The sequence below is a fragment of the Protopterus annectens genome, chromosome 12.part0, assembly GCF_019279795.1.
Source record: "Protopterus annectens isolate FY-2018-M chromosome 12.part0, PAN1.0, whole genome shotgun sequence".
Classification (NCBI taxonomy): domain Eukaryota; kingdom Metazoa; phylum Chordata; order Ceratodontiformes; family Protopteridae; genus Protopterus; species Protopterus annectens.
The window spans coordinates 1226742722-1226757066 of record NC_056746.1 but is presented as its reverse complement, the minus strand read 5'-3'; the positions used below and the strand labels follow the sequence as shown (position 1 = coordinate 1226757066).

Below are 14345 nucleotides of genomic sequence, written 5' to 3'. Positions count from 1 at the left end.
TACACAGAGGTGAGATTGGGTGATATTGCACATAAGGAAGTGATTTCAATTGCACTTGATTGAGAATATACTAATTTTAGTATGCAATAAATACATATAATTACTGTATGGAAAAAAGAATAAGAATGTAACAGTGTATTATAGCTATAGTTATATATATATATATATATATATATATATATATATATATATATATATATGGGTCTTCTGCTCTACATCGAAAATACACTTCTTTGAAATAGAGCAGTAGACCTTACACTTCAGCGAAAGTCCAATTAAATGAAAGTGCACTTCCGCTGAAGTCTAGTTCCCCGGGCTACCGAAAACAAAAAAAAAAAAACACTAAAACATGTTTTTGCTGTGCCCCCCACATGCCCCTACTTAAATATATCAATTCCGAGATCACACTGCATCGGGGAAAAGGGAATATTCCCATTCCGCACTGTAGTGTGATTGCCAAAGTCAATGTTCAAAGTTCCACTACTTCGAACAAGTGGACTCGGTGAAGTGGGGTTTGAAGAAGTGAAACTTCGAACATATCGACGGATCCCATATGTATATATAACACACACACACACACATATATATATATATATATATATATATATATATATATATATACACACATGCATGATATACATAATATATACAAATATGTATATATATATATATATATATATATATATATATATATATATATATATATATATATATATATATCTATATAAAATATATGGATCTATATTATATTCTCGAAAGCCGACAATGTTGAATCTGACATTGTCGACATGAGTATAGCAAAAGTGCAGAACATTGAACTGGTAAACGGAAATCTCCGTAAGGGGAGATTTGTGCTTACTTCAATGTAGTGAGGTCTCGGAGTTGGTATATTTAAGTAGCGGGGGGTGTGGGGTGCAGGGAGCTTGCCCCCATGCCTACACCCTTTAGATTCTTTTTTTTCATTTATTTATTTTATGAACATTCAGAATTTTAATAGTTCTATCAATAAAGGTCAACCTTTAGTGATTCGAACTATTAAACTTTTGATGTTCTAATATAGACCCTAATATATATATATATATATATATATATTTATATATAGATATATATATATATATATATATATATATATATATATATATATATATATATATATATATATATACAGTTATACTACTTGTTTAAGTTGCCATCCTTCTCCCTCAGGTGTTTATTTCCATTCTAATATTTCCAGCATCAATCATCAGTGAATCTAACTTTGTAATAATAACTTCTAGTTTGCTGTCCATTGCATTTACTTATTTTAATTTGGCCATCAATCTTGCACTGAAACTCTTACAAAGCTACTCTTTCCATTTTCACATGTTTTCTGGTATGCCTTAGACTACTTTACTTCGATTTCATCTCTACCCGTGACAGGCCTAAAGTTCCACCTGCCATCTCTGATGTTATCTCAACACCCCCCCAAAAAACAGATATAAGATTGACTCTTGTGCTTTACTTTAAATATATAAAGGAATTTACCCCAAGTTCCTTGCACTACACAACTTCCCATCATTGAGTATGCAACTTCCCATCACTGTAGTATGCAACTTACCATCACTGTAGTATACAACTTCCCATTACTGCAGTAAAGAACTTCCCATCACTGTAGTAAACGATTTTTCATCACTGTTGTATGCAACTTCCCATTATTGTAGTATACAAGTTCCCATCACTGTAGTATACAGCCTCCCATCACTATAGTATACAACTTCCCATCACTGCAGCAATGTCTCATCACTGTTGTATGCAATGTCCCATAATTGTAGTGTACAAGCTCCCATTACTGTAGTATGTAACTTCCCATCATTCTTGTATACAAGTTTCCGTCACTGTAGTATACAACTTCCCATCACTGTAGTATACAACTCCTACATAATTTTAGTATGCAACTTCCTGTCACTGTAGTATACAACATCCAGTGACTGTAGTAAAGAACTTCCCATCACTGTAGTAAACAAATTCTCATCACTGTTGTATGCACCTTCCCATCATTGTAGTATACAACTTCCTGTCACGGTAGTATTCAACTTCCCATCATTGTAGTATACACATTCCTGTCACTGTAGTATAGAACTTCCCATCCTGGTAGTATGCAACTTTCCTAAATGTAAAGACACTATAACACGAGAGTCCTACATATGCTGCATCTGCAATGCTTACATGTCTCCGCACTGAGTAGCAGTATGTTTTTTTTTTTTTTTGCATGGTATACAGAGCTGAATAAGATGGTTCTGCATATTCTGTAAACATTTATGAATACAACCCACAATGTTTTTAATGTTTAGATTTGGTGGTTAAAGTCGGTCATATAGAGACAGAGACTTGAAAGCCACATATAAAAAAGTGGGTACTTTCAAGAGGTCCTACTGATAATAACTTGGTGCACACACACACACACACACACACACACACACACACACACACACACACACACACACACACACACACACACACACTACTATTACTGAATAATGCTGCTAACAAAATTTACTTTAGCACTTTGTAGTCTAGGAGTCTACATGAATTACAACCACATTTTAGACATAAGGAGACATACAGATATCATTATAGCCAGCAAGTTTACCGTAGCACTTTGTATTCTAGAATTTGTTCATGAATTAAAACCACTTCTCTGATATAATGTAACACAAATATCATTACAGCCAGTATGTTTACAGCTGTTTGTCATCATTTTGGGGTAGAAATATGAGACATAATGAATACTGGGGTGTATAACATGAACATAAGTCACAGAAAATCTTGTATATTCCACCCACAAATTATTATGGGAAGTATCACTCTGTGATCATTAATTAAGGAATATCAGTAGCATTTCTAACTTTCATCATAATGTTAGTTTATTATATGACAAATTTATTATAAAACAGGTAAATTACTTATTAATGTACTTATGCATCAACAGACTATTTGAAACTCAGATTACTGATTTTCCTATTTCTATTTTTCAGGACCAATATAAATTCATTTATGAAGTCGCACTGGAGTACTTAAACTCTTTCTGAATACTTGAGCTAAAAAAACTTTAATCTCAATGGCTGATATTTTTTCTGCCCTGTGATGGGGGAAAATAACAACATACAAATATTCATTTGAAGAAAATGAGGATGTTGTGGCATTCTTATTTTGAAAAAAAAAATGCTTGGAGTTCAGCAGGCCAAAACTTGCATTTGCTATCAAATTAAAGGCTTAACTTTGAAGACAGTATTTCATGACAGATAATACAATTAAGGACATTCATGTACATCTTGCAGTTAAATTACTAATCTTCAGCAGCAAATATCCATGCAATGTTGAAGCCTTGAATTTATGTGCAGAACTTATACAAAGCCCCGACTGCTGACATTGTTCAAGAAATGAAAGTATCTTCATCACAGATTTTGGATGTTGGATTTAGTTTATCTGTTGCAAGATTCCTACATTTCTTTATCTCTGGAATAAGATGCTTCTCTTGTTTTTGCCACATCTGTCCTGACTAATGTTGTGATGTACATCAATCTTCTACTGCGGTAGATATGAAATCTGGTTGGCAGTTCAGGAGCAGATATACACCTGAGATGGTGCCTCTGTATTTCATAAAAGGAACAAATCACTGTGAAACTCACAGTTCTGTATAGAGAATATGTGTCGACTGAGGACTTTATTGCCTCTTATTTCATCTAGTCTTTTCACGGTTTCTTTTTTATCCATGTTGTGGGGCCAGTTTATACTGTTCTTTAATAATTTCATTCATTTTTTAAACAAGTTATCTGTTAGTTACTTAATATATGTTTTACTGCTACATATTTGGCAATGATTTATCGATTATTTACCTTAACCTGCAACCATTTCTTACAATAAAAAGAAAATATGAGTGTGCTTGTACTGTTTGTTGTAAATGGAAAAACTCTCAAAATCACCATTATAGTAACTGTCATACAACAATTTTTGAACATCCAGTAGGTTGTACGGAAAGCAGCACAGAAATATCTGGGCAGCCATTTTCTTCAGATACACTGCTGATAGAATTTTTGTTCTGTTTTCAGTGCACTGACCACTGCTGTGCTCTGCAACAGCTGTCCTAAACCATAAATGCCTCTATAGACAACTGAATTAGCTTACCTATGCATCTGTTTAACAGAAACGGGGTGAGAATGGGTACAAAATTTTAGTTTCTCACTCCTGGCTTAGAGTGGATCATCAGAAAATGCACTGCTAAAAAATTCTTAAAAGCTTGTTTACATTATAAGTCAAATAATAAGTGTGGTAAAAGGGTAATGTGGAGAGATGTGATACAGAACCGGAGGTTTACCAATACTGGAGCAGTAAAATGATGCAGCACTACAGTGAATGTGTATAATAGAGGACCATGAGCATCTGTCACCGATGTATAATAAACATTTAGTGAGTAGAATCACATTTGTCCATGAGCCCTAAGCAAAATTCTCATGCCAAAGAGAACAAGCCCCTTCTGACCTAACCCAACTAGCATTCTATTTACATCAATTTACTAGGCCTAGAAGCGGTTACCAGACATCAATGTCTGTCATCATAAAGGACAAACCATTCTTGCAACTGCCTTTAGGCTGTTGAATGATATTCACTAAGTCTTGTGATTTGTAGCCAGCCATATTTTCTTACAAGATTTTTTTTGATTTTCTGCCAAAAGATCTGCAGGTACCACATGCTAGCTTACCATTTTGTTTTAACATTATCTATTTTTTAATTTGAGGTAGTGCAGGATCTCCAAAAAGATAAGTTTTTTCCAGCCATATGTTATTAGCCAATGTTTTTCCATTTCTATCTAAAGATCTTTAGCCATCACATACGAATCTACCATTTTGCTTTTAACATTATTTGTTTGTTCATATGAGGCAGTGAGGATTATATAGAAAAAAATATTTGCATTCATCTGTTCATCTGATGGGAGTGGGGGTGCACAAAAAGTTTCTGAATAAGACAAGTGTTCTAGAGCAATGAAATTCTCTGATAGTCTGATTTAACCCTCTGCTTCTATATCCCTTATTTCCAAACCCAATTGACTTGAAGATATTTCACTTAAGTAATAATATCTTAACTTTATTTGCCAAGTATGAAACAGTATGTTTAAATGAAACCAAGAAAAGAAATGAAATAATTTAAGTCATGATGTTTATCCAAAGTTGAAAGTTTGTGGGATAAATAGTTGTGCAACATGGGTACAGTTAAGTTTTAGATCCAGTATTACAGACTTGAGATTATTGCAGAGTTTACAATTATAAAGCTGTTCTGCACAGGGATAACAACTTCTTTCTTAATAAATAAAATGTCATTCTGTCAGTATATATTCAGGAACACAAATCCCATCTTTCTATCCATCTGTCTTTAGAGAGAGACAGAGAGAGACAGAATAAATGTCACTTTGTCTGTCTGCACTTATGGATATAAAATTTTGGGTGCATGTCAATTAGTCCAGAGACAGTTTGGTTGATTATGTCAGCAAATTTTTTTGCCCGAAGCACTTTCATTAATAATTGAGAATTTCCTTTTCACCACAGTTGTGCAAAATCAGTGTAGGTATATTTAATTTGGGGGGGGGGGGGGGCTGCAAAAAATATTTACTCTGAGTTTCACCAAAACTGCTTTTGTTGAAACATTTCCAAAACTTTGCTTTTGGGGGAAGCTGTGTCAATTTAACAACAGTTCAGAAGTTTTTGCTTCATTTCATGAGATGCATTTACATCAGTGATGAGGTGTGTTGGTGAAGTACAAATCTTTGCAGTGCAGTAGTATAAGTGAAAGCTATGTTGTGTTATTTCACTTCTCGGGGATGGTGCAACATGTGTTTTTGCTGAGATTTATAGACAGCAGAGCAAGGAAATTGTTCTTTTCCCCCTCACTGGTGTCAGAATTGGTATACTTTAAGTGACATTGGTATGCGGAGGGCTTGATTCCTTCAAAAGCACCATTTCTGTTGACTCTATTAAGTTTGATAGCTTGGTGAATGCCTGTGACTTTGATAGCTTTCATTCTGATGTATTGAATTATCTAAGTAGTGCAGCTGAATAATTCAAGATATATGTATATTTATATATTTATATCATACAGATAGCTAGACAGATATTGATAAGTGTGTGTGTGTGTGTGTGTGTGTGTGTGTGTGTGCATGTTTGTGTATGTTCATGCATGTCTGTATACGAGCATATAATTATGAGAGTACAAAGGCATTGAAATTAAAATCATTGATGCCTGCATTCCAAAATTCAACATCTCAAACAACTTATATCCAAACAAAAAATCACCACAAAAGGAAACAGTTTCCTTTTACGATCAGAACATCAAAACACCAGAACACAATTAGCTCAAACTTGTCTTTACCACCTGTACCACCTTGTTAATACCTGTTAACCCTAACCCTGTCCCTGCCCCCAACCCTAAACCTGCAACTTACTATTAAAAAAAAAAACTTCCAGTAATAGCGAAACTAATCTACACAACTCAAACACACACACACACACACACAAACACACACTAACAGTATGTCTTCACTTAACCTTACCCTAACTCGTAACTCTCCTACACTTGCACAAATATTGCTACCCCATAATGCTGAAACCGTCAGGATATATAAAGGCATCAATCTCAAAAATGCACACTTACCTTACTGGCAAGCATTCAATGCTCCATTCATAGGAAATTTAAAAAAAAATCACAGTAATGCATGCCATTTATCAATAAATAGATTGATGGAATGAATGACACCTGTGTTTGTTGTTTGTGTGTGTGTGTGTGTGTGTGTGTGTGTGTGTGTGTGTGTGTGTAGGGATGTTCTTTGAAATAGCAAAGTACAAATACATCAGATGAAAAAAACATCACCCGAAAAGGATCAAAACACCAAATAAAAACAGGCAAGCCCACCCTGCGCTCCCCATCCCATGCTAATTATATATATAGTCTGAAAACACTCTACTAAGAAGAAAGGGCAAATTCCCCTACTCCCACTTTAGGTGTTCTTGCATATACATAATGCTACCAGAAGCAATCAAATAAGTTTTGATGATTTCTTCTGCATGGAAAAATAAGCATTTGATATTATGAATGGTCACTTATATGGAGTGTTTCTTCATATATAGATTAAGATATAGCTGCACCATGTAGTATGAGTAAAATATATCATTCACATACAATATCCCACATTAAATATACTTAAATATTGATATCCAACAGCAAATACACAAAGGTGCTTTGATATAGTATTGTCTTTATTATTAGTAGAAATCCCTACTCCCATGAAGAGGTTAAGTCTGTACCCTAATACTTAATTTTTCTCTTGCTGAGGTTGTAAGGCCTAGAATACTAGATGAACATCTGTATTCAAGTGAACCTGAGGATTGTACCAATGTCCAAGCTGTGAGGTTTTGGAGTGACAATAATTTAGTAATGGCATGTGGAAGAGAAGAACTCTATAATTAGATCAAGGGTGGTTGGTTACCTTGCACATGTACTATTATACATGTGATATTCCTCAGCACTGCATTCCAAGCTCAGTTTTGGAATTTTTCACTCATTCATTGTGGAGATATTTTCAGATTAAGTCTTTTATTCTCCTGTCATGTGCATCTACGTGAATTCTGGAACTGTTAGGGATAGGATATAAATGTACATTTTCACACTGCTGGCATAAAGTCTTATTTTCGTGATCTAGGCCCCATTACTATGCACTTAATTCAACATATGCATCCTTCAAGGAGTGAGATGGGATCCTTTCATAAATAAGCAAGTAAATAATTAAATTAAATTAATTTGTAAGTTGGTAATGTGATTTACTATCCATTTCCTATGGTTGCAACTATTGGGATGTAAAAATAAAAAAGAGAAAGAAACGTTTGATGATGATAGCAAAAAAGTAATGCAGAATGTTACAAAAATATGCTTTTTTTTCATATTAACCTATGCCACTTGCTGAGGTTTATCAACAGCTGAATAAATGGTATCACAGGATAACTGCATGATTCCAGGCAAATTGGGATGGTGACAGATGTTATACCAAAAAAAAAAAAAAAAAAAACAGCAGGCTGTGCAATGAAACTCTTCCAATCATGGCTTTACCATCAGACATGTCTAATCCATGAAAGTTTAGCTCCCTCTCAGAAACATATGCTGTAGGACAGGAATTCCACAATGCATTTCAGTCTTAGATTTGGGGGGTTTTGACACTAATTGAAATATTGAATAGCAAATACCTAGAAAGGAACTGTTAATTTGTAGATAATGTTTGTTTTGTCTTAGAAATTCAGACCATTTCCAATCTTTTGCCTCAAATTTCTGTTACAAAATATCAGCTGATCTACTTGTTTAGAGCAAGCAAACCCTAACACAATAATCAAGTTTCTGTGGCATGACAAAAATACTAGTGCACACCATATGTACATTTTTTGTCACAGTGAATGCTATTATCTTTTCAACAACCTTTTAAAAACTTAAAGGTTAAATGGAATAAATCTGTCATTGACAATGGAGCAATTAAAATAAATATATAAATAACTTTTCATTTGTACCAATTTTCATTTTCTATATCTTACCTTATTATTATTATTTTATTTATTTTATTTGCATTTGGTTACAGGGAAGGTCCAACTAGGTCATGCAAGGCTCCTTTTTGTTGGAGGGTTGGAGAAAAACATATGTCTTGTTTTGCTAATGGTATTTTTTCCTAAACATTAATAACCTATACTTTCATCTTTAAGAGGTAATACATTCTGAATATTGTTCCAAAGACATATATTTTTATTAATTAAACATGTCTAAGTCACATGTCACAAATCTAATTGATTTATTTGAAAACTGATAGTAAGGAAAAAGCAGATTTATATTGTCATGTAAATGGAATTAAGGGGTAAAAATACTCACTGATCTAGTCATATAATATGTTCAAAATTCTGTAACTGAGACTGCAGGAGCAAAGACTTACTAAATATCTCTTTATGTAGTAAAGTCCAAAAGAAACTATTGTATGTCGAGATAAAAGAGTTTATATTTTGTATCCAATTAAATTTTCCTTAAATGATTTTTTTCTAAAATTTGCTGTATAAAAATTTCCTATTGTATGAAGAATTCTGATTGCATTTTGTTTATTGATATGTATATTTTTGTTTGTTTTTTCATTGTAATGTGCTCTGAGCCCCAACATAGAAAGGATGCATAAATAAAAAAATTGCCTTGCCTTATATGGCCATTATATCATTGTATGTAGAGATATGTCAGATTGCAAATAATTGATTAAATAATTTGTCGATTCTTTTCTTTGATTGTTCATGTTTCAGTCATTTATACATAATTTGAATTATTTTATGCATTATATTTTCATCAACCACATTTCAAATACATTGCATATACTGAGGTTTCAATATTTTATTATTTTAAGGACATTTAGAGATAGCACAATGCAGTTTACTTTGTAACTTTACTAGTTTGTGTCCTCATCTATGCATAGATAATGCCCATTTTTTACAGAAATAAGTTTTATTTTCCCGGATTTATATTTCTGTTCCAGAATGAAGCATACTCAAAAGAACAGCAACATACTCGTATTAATATGAACTCTGTAACCTATTGCCAGTGTGCGATAACCTTGTGTTTTCTATTGAACTTTTGATGCTAAGGCTTTGTATAATTTCTTTATTTAGTTTTGTTTACCAGTTCATAGCCCTGCAATTATTACTTATCTGTAAGCATCTTGGTATCATATTTTTAGTTGTGTTGTCAGCAATAGCTTTACACATTAGCTCTAATTCCAAAAGACTTCCTGTCAGTATAAGAGATCACTTACACTGAAAGCAGGCTGACAACAGGTGATGTTCTTCGTGTTTCACTGTTGCAGTTATTACATTTGGGTTATCTGCTTGCAGGTAGCCCTCAGTCGGCCTGATTAACAAAGTCATGGGTCCTTCATCGGCTGCTGTCCCTTTTTCCATGACGTCAGGTCATCAGGGGTATAAAACATGCAGTCGATGCCATTACATCGGTCTTTCTTGCCGTGCGGTGCCCGAAGCAGAAGCAGTTCACAAGTGCCGGACTGCCGACGCCTGAAATTTTCATTTTCAAGTTTCAGAACCAAAGTCTTCAACTAAAGCTAAGTACCCCATTGGGGAAACTTTTTCTTGCTCCTTAACTTTTTCTTGCTTCTTACCGATGTCAGTAAAAGTTAATAATTGCATTACTTGTGGAAAGCAAATACCTCATAAAGATTTTAATTTGTACTGTATTCCTTACCTAGGCCCTGACCACGAAGTACCTTGCTGTCAGTTTTGTGCTTTATTTAATCAGCGCACTATCCGTCGTCGGTATATTTTCGCCTCTAAATATTTTGGTTCTCGGTTTAATTATCCAAAAATGTCATCAGTTAGCCATCCAACTATGAGGATTCTGAAAAAATGCAAAGATAAAGACAGAGACAGGCCACCGAGGTCCAAAACTGCCGGCGACGCTTCTCCTAAGCCAGTCGCCAGTTCACTGGTACTCAGTGAGGAGCTTTTGCAGCCCCTGATACCTGCTACATCTGATTCGCAGGCTTCTACTGAGACCCATTCGGAGTCTGGTATGCCATGAGATGCTTCAACTATGGAACCCATGGATGTCTTTACCTTGGATGGGTCCGGAGCCGCTGTGCAGGCACCGGCTTTTGAGGGTGTATTCAGGCCTATGGACTTGCATATTAAACCGATGCCTCCTTCTTTACTTAGGCCTAAATCTCGAACCATGCCTAAAAAAATTATGCCCAGACCACATGCTCAGGCCTCTATGCCTAAAAAACAAATGATAAGAATGGCTGAAGATCTAATAACTCTAATCATGGGTAGCCAACCCTCCCCTCCCCTTCTAAGAGGCCTAAGACTGAAGTTGATTATGAATCTTCTGATCAGGGTTCTGTTTTTTCTGATTCTTCTGATGATCTGGATTTGTTCTTATCTACTTATGAAAATTCTGATGCAGAGGACTCCATTCCCTATGCTTCCCCTCCTGAAGATTTTTCTTTCGGGGAAACCTTACATATTCTAAGGGAGCATTTCCACTGGAAAAGCCAGGCTTTTTCTGATTCAAAAAAGAGGCTTAGGAATTTCCTTCTCCTACCTCAGCATAGGCCTTTAGCTATTCCTCCTGTACTGGACATTGTTGATGATGCTTTTTTGGAATCTAGTTTGGCCCATGATTCCCTGCCTCCTGCTCCCAGAAAACCTGATGGATACTACAGGGTCCCTGAGTCCCACAAGTTCCTTTTTAAAAATCCTATTGCAGATCCAGAGACCATTTCACAGGGGCCCAAGGGCATTAAGGCTTCTACTGCTAAAAATCCTACCCGTTCTGATAGAGACTCCAAGGAGCTGGATAGATGGGGTAAGAAGGTTTACACTTCTGCAACCTTGGCCATTAGGGCTTTAAACTGCCAGTTTCATATGCTAAAGTATCAGCAACATGTTATTGGATTGCTTAAACAGGAAATTATGTTGATTCCTGACTGTGTGGAAAATAAAGAATTACAGGATTTAATGCATTCTGCTGAACAAGTTGGAAAACATACTCCGCAGTGTGGTTTTGATTCATTAGAGGCCTCTTGCAGGGCTGCTGTTACTGGGTATGTGCTCAGAAGGCATGCTTGGCTTAAGGAGCAGTCTTTGCCTGATCATGTTAAAGCTAAATTGTTGGATGCTCCCTTAAATCAGGACCGCCTGTTTGGTAACAAGGCTGAGGAAGCTCTTAAAAAGATGGAAGATAAAGCTAAATCTATGCAAACTGTTAAAGATTTCTCACAAGTTCAGCCTCCTAAATTTAGTAGGCACTGGCCCTCTAAGAATTGGTCCTTTCCAGCCCCTTCCAGGTCTTCTCAAGCCAAACACAGATACAGCAAAAACCCCAGGTTTCAGTCCCAGGGGACACACAGGACTAAGCAGTGGGGGGCCTCCACTTCCAAATCTGGGAGTAATAACACTCCCCCTATGGTAAACTGTCTCAATGACTTCCTTTTAAAATTTCCAAGCACTTATCAACTGACTGCCCCTTTGGGGGGAAAAATTGCTCTTCATGCAAAGAATTGGGAACTCATTACCCAGGACAAATGGGTTTTAAATATAGTGTCCCAGGGATACAGATTTCACTTCCACATGTTGCCAACACCAAGCGGGTGGCCGGACTTACCCCCAAATCAGTGGGCAGAGGCCCAAAAACAAGTACTTTCTCTCTTAAGCATAGAGCTATTCAACTGGTACCAGAAGAGGAAAAGGGACAAGGTTTCTACTAGAAACTTTTCCTGATACCCAGAAAAGGCAATTCATGACTTCCTATCCTGGACCTGTCTACTCTAGACACCTTTTTGGAGATTGCAAAATTCAAGATGCTGACTCTTCACCAGTTACATCCTATGTTAGGCAAAGATGCCTGGTTGACAACACCAGATTTAAAAGAAGCATACCTGCACATCCCAAACAGGGAATCTTGCAGAAGATACCTATGCTTCAAAGTAGGCTACACGCACTATCAGTTCTCTGCACTGTCTTTTGGCTTATTTACTGTGCCCAGGGTATTCACAAAGTGCCTAGCTCCCAGTCTTTGCATTTTGCAGGCAAAGAAATATTCAAATAAACCCATACCTGGACGATTTTCTTATTCAGGCAGAAAGCCAGGACATACGTTTGAATCATCTGGCCTTTGTTCAAAGGGTTCTAACTTGCCTGGGGTACAACATAAATTAAAAGAAATCACACCTGGTACCCTGTCAACAAATTATATTCCTGGGAGCAAGCTTGAATACAGCTTCCCAGATGGCTTACCTCATGCCAGAGAAAGAAATTAATTTGACAACCTACTTCAAACAAGTGGCCACAAAAACCCTGCTATCTGCAAGACAAATACTGCAAGCCTTGGGGTTCATGGCCTCCTGCATTCTTCTAATTCCATATGCAAGACTGCATATAAGGAAACTACAGTAGTATCTAAAAAGCCTATGGTGTCAACATTCTCAGGATCTAGAAGCAATGATTGCTATCATACCTTGCCTATGCCTTGAGTTGCTTTGGTGGCAGAGGCCTGCCACCAAAACAAGGGACTACCTTTCACTCCACACCCTGCTGCCCAAACCCTAACAACAGATGCATCAGACTATGCATGCGGGCTCACCTGGCAAGGACGTGCATTCAGGACAAATGGAACCCAAGCCAAATGCACCTGCATATCAATCAAAAAGAAATGTTAGCTGTACAGAATGCTCTGACAGCCTTCAAGGACCACATTCTTCCACGACAACTAATGGTAAAGATGGACAACACCAATGTTATGTTGTACATAAACAAGCAGGGGGGGGTATACATTCTTACCCCCTCTGCAGACTAGCCATGGTATTGTGGAACACAGCCTTGAGCTTCCAATTGTACCAACAAGCTCAATTCTTGCCAGGAAAATTAAATACACTGGCAGACGGACTAAGCAGAAACCGCATGGACCCACATTAGTGGAAATTGGAACCAAGGATTTTCAACATGTTGACAAGCAAATGGGGGAGCCCAGATATAGACCTGTTTGCTTCTCCCCAAAACTACCAATTGGACAAATTTTGCACAAGGACTCCCCACAAACAAGCCTGGACAGTGGATGCTCTGTCCTATCAGTCTATGCCTTCCCTCCTCTGCCTATGCTCTCCAAAGTACTACTAAAAATCAAACAGGACAAAAAAGGATGATTTTGATTGCTCCAGACTGACAGCGCCAACACTGGTACCCTCCTGCGCAGTGTGTCATGGTTATCCCCATGGTACCTGCCTCAGACTCCTTCTCTGTTGTCTCAGCAGGAGAACCAGATTCTGCACCCTCAGCTTTTAACACTGAACCTTGCAGCCTGGCTAAATACATAATCTCTCCTTTGCCATCCCTCAGTAAACCTGTATTGGATATCATTTTAGAGGCAAGGAGGCCTAGTACTAGAAAATCTTATGCTGAAAAATGGAAAAGATTCTGTGCCTGGAACCATTCTCAAGGGATGAGCACAGCAACGCCCAGTTTACCTCAGATTTTGCAATACTTAACTTAGATGCTTCACAGGGGCCTGTCTTTTTCCTCCATTAAAATCCACACCTCAGCCATTTCAGCTCATTATAACACAGACCCTCCCCTCTTCTCTCATCCACTGCTCAAGCAGTTCCTCAGAGGGGCCAAAAATTTGAGACCACCCAGGAGAGCTCCAACCCCAGCTTGGGACCTTAACTTTGTTTTAGAGAAACTCAATCTACCTCCTTTTGAGCCAACTGCTACTGCAGACTTAAAATTTCTTTCTTGGAA

At 36.8% G+C, this 14345-nt stretch overlaps 1 protein-coding gene across 1 annotated transcript in view; it reads left to right on the top strand.

Annotated features, from left to right (window-relative positions):
* PTPRT (protein tyrosine phosphatase receptor type T) overlaps positions 1–9324 on the top strand; it is a 3212182-nt gene extending 3202858 nt beyond the window's left edge. The window contains exon 38 of the mRNA XM_044089009.1: positions 3015–9324. Within this exon, the coding sequence (XP_043944944.1) occupies positions 3015–3068 (54 nt within the window). The 3' untranslated portion in view covers positions 3069–9324. The remainder of the gene's footprint in view (positions 1–3014) is intronic.
* Positions 9325–14345: the final 5021 nt, after the last annotated feature.